We start from the raw sequence: 17,839 nt of genomic DNA, 5'->3' as shown, positions 1-17,839 counted from the left end.
CTTAAAAACAGTTGTCCAAAAAGGCATGTGGGATTTCCACAGAGTGTCACAGCAAAGCCTTAGACAGGTGTTAGTTACACATGCAGTGAGTCCTTCAGCTGGCTGTGCCAGTTCCTGTCCACAAAATTGCTTATGCCTCTGGTACCCTCTAATTTATCCTATCAAACCAGTTTGTAGGGCTGCATGTGAAATGGGTCACATAATTGGGTTAATAATTATGGGTGGGGGGCACTGCTTGATTCTGGGGTTGTTATTAACTTAGATCTGTCCACTTGCCTGGTTCATCACACAGGTAGTGCAGATTTGAAATAGCTCCTTCGGGAAACTTTATTCTGAATCATGTGGCTAACAGTGGTCAGAGGTTATTTTTGATAAAAAAAGATACCTGTTGAAAATCTCAATTAAATTTCCCCCCAGTTAACATTATCCTGATCATGGAGACATTTTTACAAAGGGGCATCTTTCCAGACAGTGTCTCCCTGAATTTTTATTTAGGCTGAGAACTTCTCATGAGACTTCACTTGGGTAGCCTTTTTGCTGAGTTTACTATGTTTTTACCTGAAAGCATAAGTTTTTACCTCCTAAGAGATATATTTAGGAATGGCACATTTTAGCACTTCACAGTGGAAGGAGAGAGGGCAAAGTGGTTCAGTGTGATGGGTCAGCTCTGGAATTAAATCCATTTGTGCAGAATGGATATTTAGAAAAATTCCTCATCACATGAGAGCTTGTGTGGGTGGGTGAAGATTATTGTGGTGCATAAAAAACACACTACCAAAAAAAGATACATGTTCCAGCAAATTTGAGATTTCTGGCCTTTGTAAGTCAGAGCCCTTTGGATTTATCTACATGAGTCTCTTTATTTTTGGAGAAGAGATTTATTTATGTAAGTGAATCTCTTGGTTGTCACCACTGCCTCTAATTTTATTTACATCTTTGGTTGTGCTACCCCTGTTTCTTCTAAACTAAACTGCAAGATGCACTCCAGAATCACAGTTAATACACTCCAGTCATTAAATGAATGTTCAGTCCACAACACAAGGCTAAGCAATAAAGCTTAACCAGCCCCATTTGAAAGAAAAAAATATTAAAAAAAATCTTATACTGGAGGAAGTGTCCTGAGACCAGTTGAAACTGATTGTTTCTTTCTTGAATCTGCTCTTACTGTACTGCACCATCTGCTATTTTCAAAATAGCTTTTATTTTTTTTTTAATTTAAGTCAAAATTGAGGCAATTTTAAAGACATTAATGAGAAATTTGGTGTTCTTGTAATAAAACAAAAGGATTTCCTTTGAACTTAAGCTTTCAAATATTTTTAGTGTTAAGATTTTTTTTTCCCATATGGAATCAGTCTTATGTTCAGTGTGTGTAAAATGCCATCATAGGAAAGTAATCTGAGGAGCACTTAATTTTTGTTTATCCTAGGCATACACAACTCATTATATTGTTTCTTTTTTCATCTTCACTTTAAATTCTATGTGTACATGTGTTCTATGTATATTTTAATGGCTGCCCTGCTGTATCATATGTTGAATCTGAGTTCCTCTGACATTACTTAACTCATCTTTTCTTGCTTCTACTCTCTGCAGATCAGCTAAACACCTTGTAAAATTAAAATTTGAAACCACAAAATTTTTGACATTTTAAAATTCTCAAAATTATATAATTTTTATTTTTTAAAAAATAATTCTTTGTGTCTTTGGGAATCTTTGTCATTTGTGGTTGACTTGTCCACTGCTCAACTTCAGCTGAGTTCTACTCAACTGCTCAGTTGTCTTCTCATCCCATTTTCTCTTTTTTCAATGTGTTGAGTTCAGCTGAACTTGTATGAAAATTCCAGCTTGAAAATTGTGACAGATTTGTTGCATGTGCTGTGCATTCATTCACGTCCCATCTTTGTCCCTTAGAAGAACAAGAAGTTCTTTCTTTCCCATTCTTTAGTTTTTCAGAAATCTTTAATGGGCTTTCTGGAAGTTCTTTCTTTGCCATTATTCAGTTTTTCAAAACTTTTCAATGGTCTTTCTGACAAAAGCTCTGTCCTCCCACTGCTGTGCTCTGCACATTTGGGGTGTTGGCCCTGTGCTGCTTATCATGCACAGAGCTGAGCACAGCTTGGTTGGGTGGATGTGTTCTGGAACATGAGCCTTGTGCTCAGCACTGATACTGCCTGAGCTGGCGTGGCACGGGGGGGTTGGACAGATGTGTTATTTCCTTCATGATACCTCTGAGGGGTGACACCACAGTGAGCAGCTTCCCAAAGGAGATCACACCTGATGTTATCAGGTATCTTCAGAGCTGGAGAGTAACAAAACCAGCTCCTGAACCACAGAATTGAGATGAATTACCTTCTGAATTAAGGTTAAATTTAATATGTTTTATTTATGACTCTGTAGATGGAAACCAGGACTGCATAAAAGTTCCTGCCTTTTTCCCTTTATGACTGACTTCAGATCACGTGTTTGATTGTGATGATTATCCTGCCTGCAGCAGGAAAAACTGCTGCCATCATTTTGGTTGGGTTTTTAGGAAGTGTTTGGTTTCTTTTCTATTTTTTTTTCTTTTGGTCTGTTCAGTTAGACTGGCTTTGGGCACCCAGACTTCAGGTTTGACTGGAGAAGCAGACTGAGGCTCCAGCTGAGCTCTCAGCAGCTGTGCCTCACCCTGGAGTAGTTGGCAAAGTGCTTTGCCATTAAAGTTGAGCAAAACCATCAATCAATATTTCAAGACAGTAATCCTGGCCTTGGAAAATAACCACAGAAAGTGTTTCCACTGGCCATTAAGTGCTCAGGCATTAATGTGGGTAAGTGATTCTTAGTGCTGTCCTGCACTGTTCCGTGCTTTGATTTCTGTGCCTTGTCTCTTGCAGAGTTGGGCCGGCTTCTTCTAGAGGTTCTGTGCTCTGTCCTCATGCAGCATGTTCCCAGAGATTATGATATGATATGATATGATATGATATGATATGATATGATATGATATGATATGAATGTGTGCTGGAGCTCCTGCCCTTGCATGGATCTCTCTGTCATCCTGCAGGTTGTGTTGGTCATGTGCCATGTGAGAGTTTCCAAAGCAGAGCAGAGATGGCATTGCACAGTGGGGTTTGGGGTTTGGCCTTCACCAGTGCCACAGGTTGCATCTCCAGCTGTAGCACAGATTATGGAAAATCCAGGTATCTTAGTGACACCTAAGAGTTGACTGGCACTTTAGAGACAGCAGTTTAGCTGTCAACACAAGCTGTAATCACAGCACTGCTTGTTTTTCAGATTAAAACAAATTCTTTAATGTGGCTGTACCTATTATCAGAGCCTTTTGCATAACATCAACAAAGCTCAGTTTCACTACAACTCAAATTGCTGGGTAGCAGCTGTTTTCACTGATGGGTAAATATGATCCTCTTCAGAAAACCCAGTTGCTTCACTTTGGTTAGTATGGAAAGTATTTAAGAAACCTCAGTTTAGAATCTAGAAGTCCTTGTTGCAACCTATTAACATCATGAGGTGTGCTTCTTCTGGAAGACTTCTCTTTCCTTAAGGTCTTGTGTTTAGATAAGTGGTTTTTTGTTGGTAATTTTCTTAGCTCATGAAATACCATATTAGGGATTGTTTTTAATAGTAACTGGGCATGAACCCCCTGCATTCTGCAGTGAATTCTAACATTGCTTTTGGCTGAGTCACTAAACTGTCCTGCTTTGATGTCTCTGTAAAATGACTCTTGCCTATTACCTTGCAAGATTTTGCTGGAAGTGTCTTAATATTTTATAAAGATGTTCTTGCCCATCAGCTGAAGGTTGAAAAGTTGGCTCATAAATGAATGTGTGAATTATTTAGTATTATGAGATTTGAAGCCTGTGTATGTGATAAGCTTTTGATTGTAACTTGTTCTTTAGCTCTTCCACCAAGTAGATAAATGGAAAAGCTCATCTTGACTCTTTTTCCCCGTCCCTGTCCTGCATTATTTTGTACCCCTGCCCTGCTTCCCATTCCCTCAAATGTGATGTGTCAGGGAATATATAATGGATATAACAGTGCAGTGGTGACCTGATCATGCTGGAGAGCTTTTCCTTTGTAGACAGAAACAGCCCTTTCTGTAGTTGCCTTAATCATGCAGTGCTTTTCACAGGGCTGTAAATGGCTTGTAGCACATCTTGACCTCTCTGGTGTAGGGAAAGCCAGATCATGTTAAGACTCTGGCAGTAGATGGACCCATCAAGCTTGTAAGTTAGGAGGACTTGCCATCTTTATTCATTCAAGGAAGTATGATTTTTATCTTGACTCTGTATTCTGTGGTGAGGTGCATGCTAAGTAACAGTGAAATGGACTCCTTATAAATTTCTGGGGCTGGTGGAACAGACCTTTCCTGTTGAAAAGGTATTGCCTGTGTTGCAGCTGTCCAGAGCTTTCTGGTTTTGTTTTTTTTCTTTATGAGTCAGTGGGTAGTGCCACTTTATATAATGGTGTAGACTGTGGTTTGATGTTGTTTTGAAGGCTAGTTAACATGCAGTTGTTGTTTAATGGTAGGACTTGCTAATCTGGTCTAAAAATCACTGTGCCAGATCAATATTGTGAAAAATTGAATTGTGCAGTGTTACTCTGCTTGTTTTCTCCGTGGTAGATCAGGCAGTGCTTTTTAGCACCCACATTCTGCTCAATCTCCCAGAGTCTTGAGTCATACTGATTTTTGGGTCACTGTGTCCTTTTCTTCCTGCTCGCTGTTAATATGAGAGAGATGTTGTGATTCCTTTTTTTCCCTCTCCTTTGGATTCTTGCCACACATAAGTCTTGCTGTGAGGATTTGGTCTGAGTTTTGTCTCTTTTACAGTTGCAAGTACTTTATCGAAAAACATGGAATGGCTTCTGAGACAAAGCTGCAGCCAGGCGTGCCAAGAGTCCTGCACTCTCTGATTAGCATCATCTGCTGTGTCTGTGCAGGGGCCAGGCTGACTCTGCTTCATCTGCTGGGACCTGGGATGAGGGGAGGCTGTGAGCAGTAGTGTCTCTCTGAGGTGTGTGTTTGGTGCTGTGCTGCACTGCTCCATGGCCTTGTAAGGGTTCAGTGGGATACTGCAAAGGTTATGGGACCTGAACCCATCCAGCCCCTACTTAGGGAAGTTTGTGCTCCGTGGGGTAAAGTGGTTTTATTCTCTGTACAAGCATTGGTCCTGTAGTGCCAGGTTTGGCCTTCTACTGCATTTGGTCATTTTTCCACCTTGTAAAAGAAAGAGAAGCTGTTGCAAGCAGGAAAAGTTGGGGGCTTCTTCATGTTCCTGGGTAAGTGGGTTTTAGGATCTTTTTTTTTTTTTTTTTTTTTTTTTTACCCTTGACATGTTCTGGGCAGATGTCCAGGCCCTTGAAGTTCTGCCAGGGAGATGCTGTAATGTGTTAAGCACGCTGTTCCCTGCTCCTATTCCTGTCCTGCAGTTGGTGTTGTGACTGTACCTAGACAGTTGTTCCATGCCAGGGCTGTGCCTCCCCTATGCCCACATCCACAGGTCTGTAACAGAGGTTGCTGTGGCCACTGAGCAGCTGTTTTTGTAGGCTCATTATGGAAATAGAAAGATGTGTTGCAGGACTAATAATTGATTTGATTCTAAAGCATGATTGAATAAAAGGAAAGCAGTGCAATCACTCTGCTCTCATTGAAACATGTGATGTGTGTGCAGCTTCATAAGGCTTGGAATAAATGCTACAGAACTGAATGACAGCTGAGATGCTCCAGCACCTCAAATGCTTCTTGGGGCAGCAGATTTCTCATGGCCAGGCATTTACAGGCTTCTCATGACCAGGCATTTGGTTTCTGAGTGTGTAGGAGCACCAGTATCCTCCTCTTATGAGGCATACAGACCATCTGTATGCTGTCATACACCAGAGCTTGCTGAACCTTCCCTTTGCTGGGGGCAAAGGCCTGTGTTCACTGTTTTGGACTGATGTACACCAGAGGCACATCCCTTGCAGAGCCAAATCCACTGGGAGATGGAGTAATCAACAGAGGGTGGTTCCACTTCTGTGGTACTGGCTCCTGCCCCATGTTCATGGTTGTCCTGTCCCTGCCTGGGACTTCTCAGCCAAGGACAGTGTAAAAGCAATATCCAACTTCTCTGTGCACCAGATTCCATCTGTTCAGCCTCTGTTGAACATACCTTCCCCTCCCCTGACCTCATGCTCTGCTGCTGCCAAAGGCCCATAGCTGGCTGAGCAATAGCAGCCTGCTCAGCCCAGTGTATGGAGAAGGCCCTGCTTCCAACTGGAATGTGGTCCAGCAGCAACTCTGGGCTCTGCCTCCACCCTCTGCATCCCATTCCCCAAGCACTGTACAAGCAAAGCTTGTACATCTGTTTCTGCTGGACTTTGGATTCAATAAAACTTATAAAATTATTTTGTTTGGTTTATTTCAGTGTGTTGATACAAGTTCTTGTCCCTTTGCAGCTAGTGTTTGCACACCACTTGCCCTGGCATGGGCAGCTGTGGGAAGCTAGGATTGCTGGCCAGGGGAGTGGGAAGAGGAATGCCACAGGCAAAATACTGGACAAGAATAGAGAGGGGTGAAAAGTATTCCAAAATATGAGAGAGAGAAAGTAGATAGAGATAAAATTTGGAAAGACTGACTGGTCACTGATGTCTGTCCTGAAGAATAAGTTTCAAACTCTCCCATTAGTCAAGATATAACAGACACAAACCCTACTTACAAATCTTCAGATTCTTTCTGAGGTACTTCCATCTGCCCTTCATATGCCCAAACATACTCCACCATTCCTTGCAGCTTCAGATGTCCCAGGTATCCCTGACTGCAGGGAAGTTCCCACTGACTGTGTGGTCAGCAAAGCCCTGCCCTTTGCAGCAGCTTCCAGACCCATTACATTGAATGCTTGGGCTGAGTTACAGTAGAACATGTTTCTCCTTTGGAATGTTCATGGGCAGGGACTGGTCCATGTGTCAGTGATAAAGTTCATCTGTCTGCCAACATCTTTAGCCCAGCAAGTGCAGAGCAGGAAGAGTCTGACATGTCTGGCTATAACTCACTGGAAAAGTGTATTTTCCATGATCACTGAGCCTTGTGTGTCAGACCTTTGGCATGTCATCAGAGAAGATCTCGGTACAGATCCCTGTGGGTGTTGCTTCCCTGTTCCCTTGTGCCCAATGGCAAGTTTGACATGTTGGAACCTTGATACACTGGGGGATGTCATCGCTTGGCTTTTTTTTCCACCTTGTGTGAATAAAGCATCAGGCCAGAAAAGGCCTGTGAAAATATTGCCTTCAGTAACTTGCATCAGGCCATCCATCCATCCATCCATCCATCCATCCATCCATCCATCCATCCATCCATCCATCCATCCATCCTCTATATGATGCTCCACAGTTTCAATGTTGAGCAGCTTATCCAGGTCCTGGTTTTCCTAGGTGTGTGATGTAGCCATGATGCCAGTTTTACCCAGAGCCTACCAGAAGTTCTGTGTTCATTGCTGGGGCTCGAAGCAGAGAGCTGAATCACAATGTTATTTCTGTGGTGCTGAGATGTAAATGGTGACCCAGCTCAATAGAGCCACTTCCCACTTGCTGCCTTCTGAGGCAGAGTCTCATCTCAGGTACAGAAGTCAGGATCTGACCAAAAAGTCAATAATAAAGCAGGGCTGACACTGATTGGGAAAGCTGGGATTGAACAGGGCCTGATATTGGACAGTTAGGAATAGTAGTAGCACACATCTAACTCCAGTGCTTGCTTAAGAGTGAGTGTTTATCAGTTTATCCTGTAACTGTGTCCTAAAGTAACTCGAAGTCCTTTCTGCCACGTGTCTGGCATTGCATAATTCTGTTTATCAAGCAGCAGAGATGGAACTTGCTGTTCATTTTTTTCCCCTACGTGTTGGGATCAAGGTAGTCTGCCAAGAAGGTCAGCATATCAGCTTTTTCTTGTTAGCAGGCCAAACAGAGCTTCAGTTTGGTGTTGAACATACAAAAATGTCTTCCCGAGCCCTACTCATGGTTTTTGCTTTTCTTTCTTCCCTTTCTTTGATTGCACAATCTGACCTATTCTGCATCTTGTTAGTAAATATATAGGTATATTTGGGGTTTGGGTGTTGAAGAGTTCAGTTCAAAGGGATGCAAATTTAACCTCTTTTTGCTCAATAGCTGCTGAAGTCCTACCTATAGTGGTTGTGATTCTATATTTGCATGTTCAAAGTGCTGTCTTCAAAATGAGCTGTGGTGAGAACAGTTTTAGAGTTAGGACGTTGAGGTTCTGCTTTGACCACTGCCATGGGCCAGTTGCCAAATCCTTTCTGTTCTCTGCCTGTCTCCCCTATTTAAAATTATTTTGTGCTTTTGAAGAGAGGATGGGGAAGGAAAGGAAAGGAAAGGAAAGGAAAGGAAAGGAAAGGAAAGGAAAGGAAAGGAAAGGAAAGGAAAGGAAAGGAAAGGAAAGGAAAGGAAAGGAAAGGAAAGGAAAGGAAAGGAAAGGAAAGGAAAGGAAAGGAAAGGAAAGGAAAGACTAAACTAGACCCTGCAGCCACTCTAGCTCATTTGATTTCAGTCTGTATAGTCCATTAGGAGTCCATGACCTGTATTTTACAAGAAAAAGCACTTTCTCAAATTTTGTCCAGATTTCTGAAATTTTGAGAGGAATCTGCACTTGCACTTGAGAACTTTTAGACTTGGCCACAACTGCACATAGGTGCTGAGTGTCCATTGCTCTAGACATAGCTGTCACCAAGAGACCAAAATGGGATGTTCTTTAAACAGCCTTGCTGGAATGAGCTACCAATCACAATCTGTCAGTCCATGGATTCTCCCAGGGTTTTCTTAGGAGCAGCTGCCTGCCCCTCTCTGTCGTGGGATGGACTTCTGGACTTCTGGAGCTGCTGAGGATTGTGATACTGAGGGTGGTGGGAAGTGCTGAGGGGAGTTGTGGGAGTGCCCCAGCAGGGAGATGCACATGAGAATCTGTGCAAAGCATTGTCACGAGAGCAGTGATGCATTTTGGAATGATGGTAATGACTTCATGGAAACATCAGATCAGTGGTAAAAAGGACAATAAAGGGAAAATGCTGGGATTAACTTGTAGAGGACTAGGGAGCAGTGCAGAGAAAAACTTCAGCCTGCTTCCCTTCTCCATGGGGCGCCTTCAACTCCATTCTCACAAGCAACACTGTAAAGCCAGAGAAGGTTCAGATGGTGATGGTCAGAAAAGCAGGAAATAGCTAAATAAGTTAGGAGTCATCAGCCTGGAAAAGGGATAATTTTGAGGGATTTTTCAGAGGTCTGAATACTGACGTGGAGACACCAAATCCATAGTTTGTCATCTTCTCCAGTGCAAGAATGATAGGATATATCCAAGTAGTGGGAGGCACCTTTCCACTGCTTGCAGTTGCACTGTCAAACTCCTTCTTGCAGGACATATATGAATGTTTGTATGTTCTTAATGGAGGATTGAACAATTTAATGGAAACAAAAATCCTTTCAGGAGTACTGAGTGAACAGAATCTCCATCTGGTTCAGTCTGTCTGTGCTTACAGGTGGATGGAAAGTGGTAACACTGTTCAGTCAGGATGTGATACATGCACATCTTGTACTTCTGCTGTCTCACTTCTTGAAGAGTGTCCTTGTCCAGGCTGAGCCCCTATCCCACAGGGACAGCCTTTTGAAGAGCATGTGGGTATCACCTCATCTCTGCCTTCCAGGTCACCACAGTGACTTCTGCAAGGACTTGAGTGCAAGTGGCACAGAGGTTAGACTGTCCCCAGAGAATTTGCAGATGCAGCAATGGGGAGGGCTTTCAGGAAGTTCTGATTCAGTCCTTATTAAAGCTCTGCTGGATTTTGTAGAGGAAGAAGCTGTTGAGTAACTGGAGGCTCAAAGGGTGTCGTGGGAGTCACGGAGGAGGCTGTAATATGCTGGACCCATTCCTAGGTGGCGATAGCAAATTGTTAATGATGTAGGAAAAGCCCAAGTTTTCAGGAAGTGTTTTGAGAAAAGTTGGAGTCTGTGTTTTCAAAACACATGTGATGAGTTACTCCTCACTCTTCTGGTAATCCAGGGTAATGCCAAATGCTTTCAATAGGGATACACTATTTGAATCAACAGGCCTCGATAACTTTGACCTAGAAGTACTAGAAGTGCTAATGTTGTTTTTAATTCAGATTATTAGGAAATTTCAGAAGATTGGCTGAAGCTGGCCAGTGCTGGAATGACTCGTGTGCTACTGCCCTCGTGTTTATTTCGGGCAGAATTTTAGGAATAGGGATCTGTTTTTTATTAATAAATAACTTACTGTTAGGCATATAATTAATGCCACTCAGCTTATGTTTACAGTGAGTACAGTAAGTTCACTCAAACAGCTCTGGCTTGTTGTTTAAGATGACCATGGTGATCTGATAAGGCTGACAGTGTAGATTTCAGGCCCCTGGTGTGGTGCCACGTCCAGGTTCAGCACTACGCAAGGTTTGAGTTGAAAAAGTAAACTGCATATCATTAGCAAAGTGCTGAGTGAGCGAATTTCCTTAACTGGTTATGTTAGTGGTTTTCTAGGGAGAGTAAGATTCAAAACAAACTTTTTCCAGGCATTGTTGCTGTATGTACCTCGTTTGTCATTGTCATCAAGGCCTTTATTTAGTCACTTTTCACTGGAGTTCACCACCACCATTGGTGCTACTGCAAGAACTGACCCTGAAGCTCGAGTCATAAAGGAACAGGAAGGTTTTTTCAGTTAGATCAGCTGTGATCTGTAGGTAATGAAACCTTTGTTTCTTACACTGCAGAACCAGTGATGTCTGCATTGGCCCAAGCATTTAGTGAGCTCATCCTCATGGTTGGACACGCTCTTGTATTTCTTATGGCAGCCTTACCCTGTACATGATGTGTAAGCACTTCACTTCTTAGATGTAACTGATGACAAGTTCTTGGTAGATGCTTTGTAATGCCAGGAATGTTTTGTATGCAGAATATCTAGAAGTTTGTATTTGGATTGTATTATGAGTAGGTTAGGAGATAAATTGATTTAAGTTATCATCTGAATTGTAACTTATCAACAGCTTCATTAGAGAAGTTCTAAATGGACACTCATGTAACTGGTCTGGTTTTGGGGAAACTAAAATAATAGATCACTGATGCCAACAGAGCAAATAAAAGGGATAGTGGAAAGGAGCCACAGTTTTAAAAATTCAAAAATATTTCAGTGATATTTTTACTGGATGGAGTCTTAACAGTGGAAGTTTGACAACAGACTCTAGAGCCCCTATCACTTCCTCCTTTGTTTTGGCAAGTCAATTTGGCATCGTTTTTGTGCTTGCTGAGGGTGCTGCCTGTGCTGTTGTCCCTGTCTTTCATGAAGATTTGAAACAGGACTGGTGCTACTGTCAACAGCTTGTTTGGAGCTGATCCGAGGGAAGACGGAGCTGACTCTTGGGACATCTCAGTCTGTTCCTGTTGGATGTGTGGGACCAAACAGAGGGAATTACTCACCATTTCTGAACTAGAATTTGCTGGGAGTCCTTCACGCCTTTCACTCCCAAACTTTGCTCTGAGGTCCAAAATCTTGGACTGTGGCATGTTTCAGTCTTGCTTCATTCCCTCACTTCCCATTGGCATTCATTTGGTGTGGTACAATAAAGGGGGCCTTAGACATGCACTGACTGTTTTGTGTTTTTCTGAGAAACCTTGAGCATGTGGGTGCTGATGCCACAGTGTTGTAGCACTATTTTACAAGATTAAATTTCTGGTGCCCTCGTGTTGTTAGTTAGTTTTGGAGGAAAATCCTGGCTCACAGAAGTGCTCCAGCCCACCTTTGCAGGGCTCTGTTCTCAGTGTGCTCAGTCTTTTTGTGCCTCATTGCAGGATGTGCACTTCCTGCACAGTCCTTGTGTTTCTTACACAGTCCCTTTGCCAGGGCCATCACTCCACATTTAACAGAACCTGCACTACCCTTGGGTGTATAAGGTCAGTAGATGGCCAAAGCACCTTCTTTTGCTTCCCTAAGGCTCCAGCCATGTCCATGTAAAACACAGATGTCTATTTTTAATGCTGTATCTCTTTCTGGTAGAAGTCTGTCTCACTGTGAGATGTGGCATTGATTGTGCAATTCAGAGGAACGCTGCAAATGAAATTACTGGGATATACAGAAAAGAACAAGTGGGCAGGGTGCAATCCCTGAGCCCAGTGTTACCCTTAGCACAATGCTACTGGCAGGAGAAATAAAAGATATTGCTACTGGAACTGACCACTTTGCATTGAACTCCCCTTAGACATTTGAGGGTTGTATTTTAAGCTGTCTGCAGAACGGGAAATATTGTATCACAAGGGAAACATAGAAATCCTTATCAACTGTTAGAAGGGAAATACGGATTTGAGGATGCAAAAATCTCTATTTAGTACACCTATGACAGCACTTACAGACAAAGCTGCAAATATCTGAGATTTATTTTGCTAAATGCTTTCGCGGGAAGATTTTGGTTTTGGGAAACACGAGTGTTTTACAGAAGGAATTTGTTTCACCTCAGGCAAGATAAAAGAGAAACAGGTTGAAATGCAAGCGATGTGTTCTGATTAAAGACTATTAATTTATTTTCTGTTACCAATACGTGAAAATTAATACTGGGATGAATAAGGAATGGGAATCAAATTGTAAAACTCCCACAGAAAATGGTGTCCTGAGAGCTGTAGTAGTTCCATGTGGTTCTGCTGAACTGGCTTCACTGCTGTCCTGTTCTTTTGCCTTGTCTTTTGCAGGATGGGATAAACATTCTTATGGGTACCACGGTGATGATGGGCACTCCTTCTGTTCCTCGGGGACAGGGCAGCCCTACGGCCCCACGTTCACCACTGGAGATGTGATTGGCTGCTGTGTCAACCTTATCAACAACACCTGCTTCTACACAAAAAATGGCCACAGTTTAGGTAAGTGAAGGAGGGTGTTCTCAGGAGAGGGATGCTCCAGCCCTGCTCTCACTGCTCTTTAACACTTTGCTTGTATTGTAACTCTTGTCCCACACCTGTGAGTAAGGTTTAAATGGCAGAGGAAAAGAGCACTCAGCAGCTGTCAGCAGTTGTAAATTGGCTCCAAGACAGAAATACTTCCAGCAGGTAAAATGGTTTCCATGCTGCTCAGTTTGTTTAGATAAGTTAGAATTTCATCCACAGCTTCTGCTTTTCTCTGCTTCTGCACAGTAGGTGGGAAGTTGGATAAGATGTCCAGTGGCTGGACAACAGGGAAAGAAAGAAAGAAAGAAGTGGGAAGTTTAATCAGGTACCTCCAAAGCCATGGTACTGTTGTCTTCATTCTCGAAGGGACTTGTCCATCTGAAAGCCTCAACACATTGGTCTGAGCATTCCCAAAGCCAGATATTAATTCAGCACAAGAGATCTTACTGAAGCACTGAGCTATAATTTAGTTCATTCCACACTTATTTCAGTAACTGTCTTAAAGTTAAGGACTTAAAAATTTTGCCCCAATTAATACCTCAGATGTTTTCCAGGCATCTGTCGTATCTTATTTGTCTAAAATAGAAATTTTTGGCCATTTCCCCCTAAAATACCTTTTTGTTGGATGACATGCTCTCCACCTCAGATAAATTCTTGTATTTTTTTTTAATTATGTAAGATGTGCAGTAAGTTTTTCTAAGTTGATCTCACTTTTTGTGCTGGGATTCATTTGATTTGGCAGGGAGGGACAAGCACTCCTTTCCTTTGCTTCTCCTTGCTGTGTCAATTCTACTTTGTTGAATTCAAAATTAAATCGGTAGAAAAATGCCAAAAATATCGTGCTCAAAACACTTAACAGAGCAAAGATGTTTTGAGTTCCTGGCTGGGCTGAAGGAAGGAGTGGGATTGGAGTGCAGTGTGTGCCTGGAGAGTGCAGAATTTCTGGTGAGCTCTTGGGAAAAGTACTGGGCTCCCCAATATTAGAGAGAGATGGACTTACTGGAGAGAGTCCAGCAAAGGGCTGCCAAGGTGATGAAGGGTTTGGAGCATCTGTCCTAGGAGGAAAAGCTGGAGAGCTTTTGTTGAGGCTGCCCATGTCAGTCCAGTACTGGTAAGACAAGTAGAGACTTGAAAGCAGCAGCTGATGGTGTAGAGCAGGAGGTTTTGCTTTAGACAAGATAAAACAACAGCAACTGAGGTAATGAAATAATTTCACAAAATGTCTCCTTTTAGTTGCTGTCCTTGATTCTTAGCACATATCTACACAGAAGCCTTGTAGTGCTTTGTGCTGTGCTCCTCTGGATGTTTTCTGTTGTTGAAGTGGGTGGTTTTCCAGCTTCACTGTTTTTCACCCTGCTGGTGCTGTTACTTTTCATCATAAAAAAAGTGTGAGAGTCAGGAGAAGGCCAGGTCTTCTATTTAATGAATACAAGCTTGTTCATTTGAAATTTAATTTCTTTCTAACGACCAGAATCTCCACAGTATCAGTTGAAAAGTTGCAGCTTTCTCCTTCTCTGTTCTGTACCCAGGATTGTGTTGTACCTGGGTGTCTGGGCAGATGAAGCCAAATAAAGAGCCCAGTTCAGTAACTTCTGTGTTACTTTTTGTCATTACCACCCTCTGATTCTTTGCCTCATGTCCTTGCCCAGAGATTTGTTTGGGACATGCAGAGTTCTTCACAGCAGTGAAGTTATCTAGTCTTCCTTTCTAAAATTTAAGTGTTCCTTTTCCTTCAAAGATGGGGCTTTTTTGGATGGAAAGCTCATGGTTTTCTAATCTGACATTGAATGACCCCTTGAGGAGCAGCCTATCCTAGTGGTGAGCAATGCCAGTGGGAAGAAACAGGAAATGTAACAAGAAAGTTACCAAGCTTAGAGAACAGCTTTAGTTATAAGCACTGCTGTCACCTGGGTGTCCTCTTGAGCTCTTCAGATGTGCAGTACAAGACATGAGGTGTCTGAGAAGGGGACAGGTAGAAGCCTCCCCTGAGCATTCACATCTGGCTCCTGTGTGAAGCAGCTTTTGTTTGAGCTGTAGTGGCACAATGGTTGTAGTGAGAGAGGAGAGATGGTGTGGTTGGAGGAGGCAGGGATGGAAGTGCAGACCTCAGGCCTTGCTGGTGACCCCACAAAAGCTGCAGGAACATTTTACTGCCTTCTTACGAAAGCAGTGATTTATTTGTAAGTCATAATGCTTTCTTCCCTGAAAGAAGCAACTCCTTGAAGGTCTTGAACTTCCATGATACTTAGTGCTAACCTGAGAATCTCATTTCTGTGTTGTGTAAACCCAAGGTTTATCAGGAAGGGGATGAATGTGTTTATGTTCCCTGACATAAAGCTATGGAAGCATGTATCCCTCCTCCTAGGAGATGAGGTGATTGTGTAATTCTGCTGGAGATGCCAAGAATATTCATGAGACTGATCAGCCCCTTTGTGAGGCCAGTTAGCTCGAGAGCAGGGTTTCAGAGTTTGAATTTGTCTTTCTTTTAATGGAATTACTGTAGCTTTGTCTTTCCAATTCACTCTTCACCATTTAAGTCCTCACCTTTTCATCTATTAATTAGACACCCCCCTTTTGTTTTCCTTGCAATTTCTTCTGTTGCTTAACTATTATCTTCCATTGTCTCCATACTTTTTCATTTAATCAGATCCATCAGGAGCACTGTATAAGAACTGTTTTCTTGGCCATCACAAATTCTGGATGTTCTGATTGGAGCTAAGTCTTGAACTTTATTTGGAGACGTCACATGAAAACTGTTTGACATCGTATGTAGTCTTAATTCTCTGTTCTGGAAAATGTCTTGAATGTCTTCTGGCTGCTGATGAAACACTTTTGACAAGTTCTGAGCAGAGTCCTGGCAGTAAAAAACATAGTGAGATGTTGCTAGAAGTGTGATGAGAATGAATTTGGAGAGAAAGAGGGAGAAATGTTGAGGCACCAGCCATTAAACAGAAGGTCTTGGACCAGGACATGAGGAGGAAATGTGACTGCTGCAGGTCTCTGGGTTCAAGTGGAAGAGTTTGCTCAGGGACTAACGTAGCAGTGTCTCAGATCTCAGAGTCTGACAGCAGACCAAGGTAAATGGAGCAGCAGGGCTATAAAAAGAGCATGCAACCCTCTGAAGTCTTGGCATAGAAAACTTCCCGTAGTTTGAGTTCTAGTGCAGGCTCTTGGAACAACCAGCTTAACCTAAAAAGTAAAATATCCATTGTGCAGCCAGTTTAGAGACTAGGAGGAACATAAGGGGTAATGCAGAAGTCTGTTGTCAGAGACATGCAGGTGTCAGTCCCAGATTTAATGTTTGACCTCAAAGCTTCAAATGAAGTTTGCAGAGAGCAAGAGCATTGGGATGTTCAAAAGAAGACTTCGAATTAATGGAAGTTAAAATCATATAATTCTGGAATAATTTGGGTTGGAAGGGACCTTAAAGATCATGTTGTTCCAGCCCCTTTGCTGTGGGCAGGGACACCTTCCACTAGACCAGGTTGCACAGAGCCCCATCCACCTTGGCCTTGAACACTTCCAAGGATGGGGCAGCCACAGCTTCTCTGGACAACCTGTGCCAGGGCCTCCCCATCCTCATTCACTACCAAAATGAACAGAAAACAGGAGATTTGGCTACAGCCTTGTTCTCTGTGTGAGCAGTTTTACCCAAGTGGCCTGACTGGAGGATATCTGTTTCCAAGGGCATGTAGAGCTGTGTGAGTTTGACAGTGCTTCTCCTCAGCAGCACATTGGAGAAGTATTCAAGTATTTTCCTGGGCTGGCATTTCCTAGTTGCTCTTTAGGATGCCCACATTGCTGAATGTGTTGTGTTTATTGCAATCCTCCAGCACTGCTTAAAGATTCTCTGCATCACAGTTGCCTCAACAGATGCTGAGGAGAACCCTGCTGTGCAGGCAGTGGAGTGCTGTGGCTGATCACCCAAATGTATGTTGTCTTGTGCAAATTGAATTGTCTAAGTGGCCAGTTGTGAGGCAGACAGCATGATTGTTGCTGAGTGAGATGGGCTGGAAGGTCCACAGACACTTTCTGTGCATGGGGTCATGTGTAAGTGCACTTCAGTCATGGAAAGTGGAGTCCTTGGTTTGGTTCACAGGTGAAGATGTCAATCACATTGTGCCCCAGCACTGAACCTTCATTTAAAGTCTTTGTATCACTGCCTTGGTGATCACATTAACTTCATGGACTTAGAAGGGAGGCCCTTCACACACTTGCTCTTGCTTCCTGACCTCTTGATTTATCCAGTCTAAGTCTTTAAGGAGATTGTGTTTTTAAACTGGATCCATGCTTTGGAGGGGCTGCAGAGAAAGAAAACAGTTTAACATTCAAGCTGTGATTAATTCACTTTCTGCTGTTGGCTTTCCTGGATGCAGGTGTGTAGCAGTGCAGATGCAGAAACTCCAAGCAGACATGTCTGTGCAACACAGCAAGTACTGTGTGCATAAAGCATTTTATTAGTCTGAGAATGTGGAAAACATACATTTGTCTCATTGTAAAGGCAACATAATAAGTATATTTATAGAATCATAGAATTATTTTCTCTGGGAGAGATATCTGGAGGTCAAGCATCCAACACCCTGCTGAAAGCAGGCCCAAACTAGATCATATTACTGAGAAACTCATCAAGTTTTACTGTCTCCAAGAATGGAGATCACCCTGGGGGCTTTTTTGGTCCTGATTCAGTGTTTGACCAAAATTCCTACTGAATTTTTCTAATTAGAATTTTCCATGTTGCAGCTTGTCTCTGTTGCCTCCTGTCTCCTGCACCATGCATCTGTGAGAAAAGCCTTTTTTATACCCTCCTATATCACAGTTGTATGCAGCAATTAGTGTCTGCCTTGACGTTTTTAAGAGTGAACAGAGACTTTGCTCTTGGTCTGTCTTTGCCTTGCTGGCCTCTGCTGGACTCACTCCAGTCTCACTGTGTCCT

General features: G+C 42.7%; 1 protein-coding gene across 4 annotated transcripts in view; it reads left to right on the top strand.

Moving 5' to 3' along the window:
- LOC106860919 (ran-binding protein 10) overlaps positions 1-17,839 on the top strand; it is a 60,758-nt gene that overhangs the window by 23,083 nt on the left and 19,836 nt on the right. For all 4 annotated transcript variants that reach the window (XM_088172010.1, XM_088172009.1, XM_088172013.1 and 1 more), the window contains one exon: positions 12,715-12,882. In XM_088172010.1, coding sequence (XP_088028136.1) covers positions 12,715-12,882 — 168 coding nt within the window. The remainder of the gene's footprint in view (positions 1-12,714; positions 12,883-17,839) is intronic.

This window comes from Sturnus vulgaris, chromosome 12 (assembly GCF_052056855.1).
Source record: "Sturnus vulgaris isolate bStuVul1 chromosome 12, bStuVul1.hap1, whole genome shotgun sequence".
NCBI lineage: Eukaryota > Metazoa > Chordata > Aves > Passeriformes > Sturnidae > Sturnus > Sturnus vulgaris.
The sequence above is the reverse complement of the archived record's forward strand: the minus strand, read 5'-3'. Positions and strand labels throughout refer to the sequence as shown.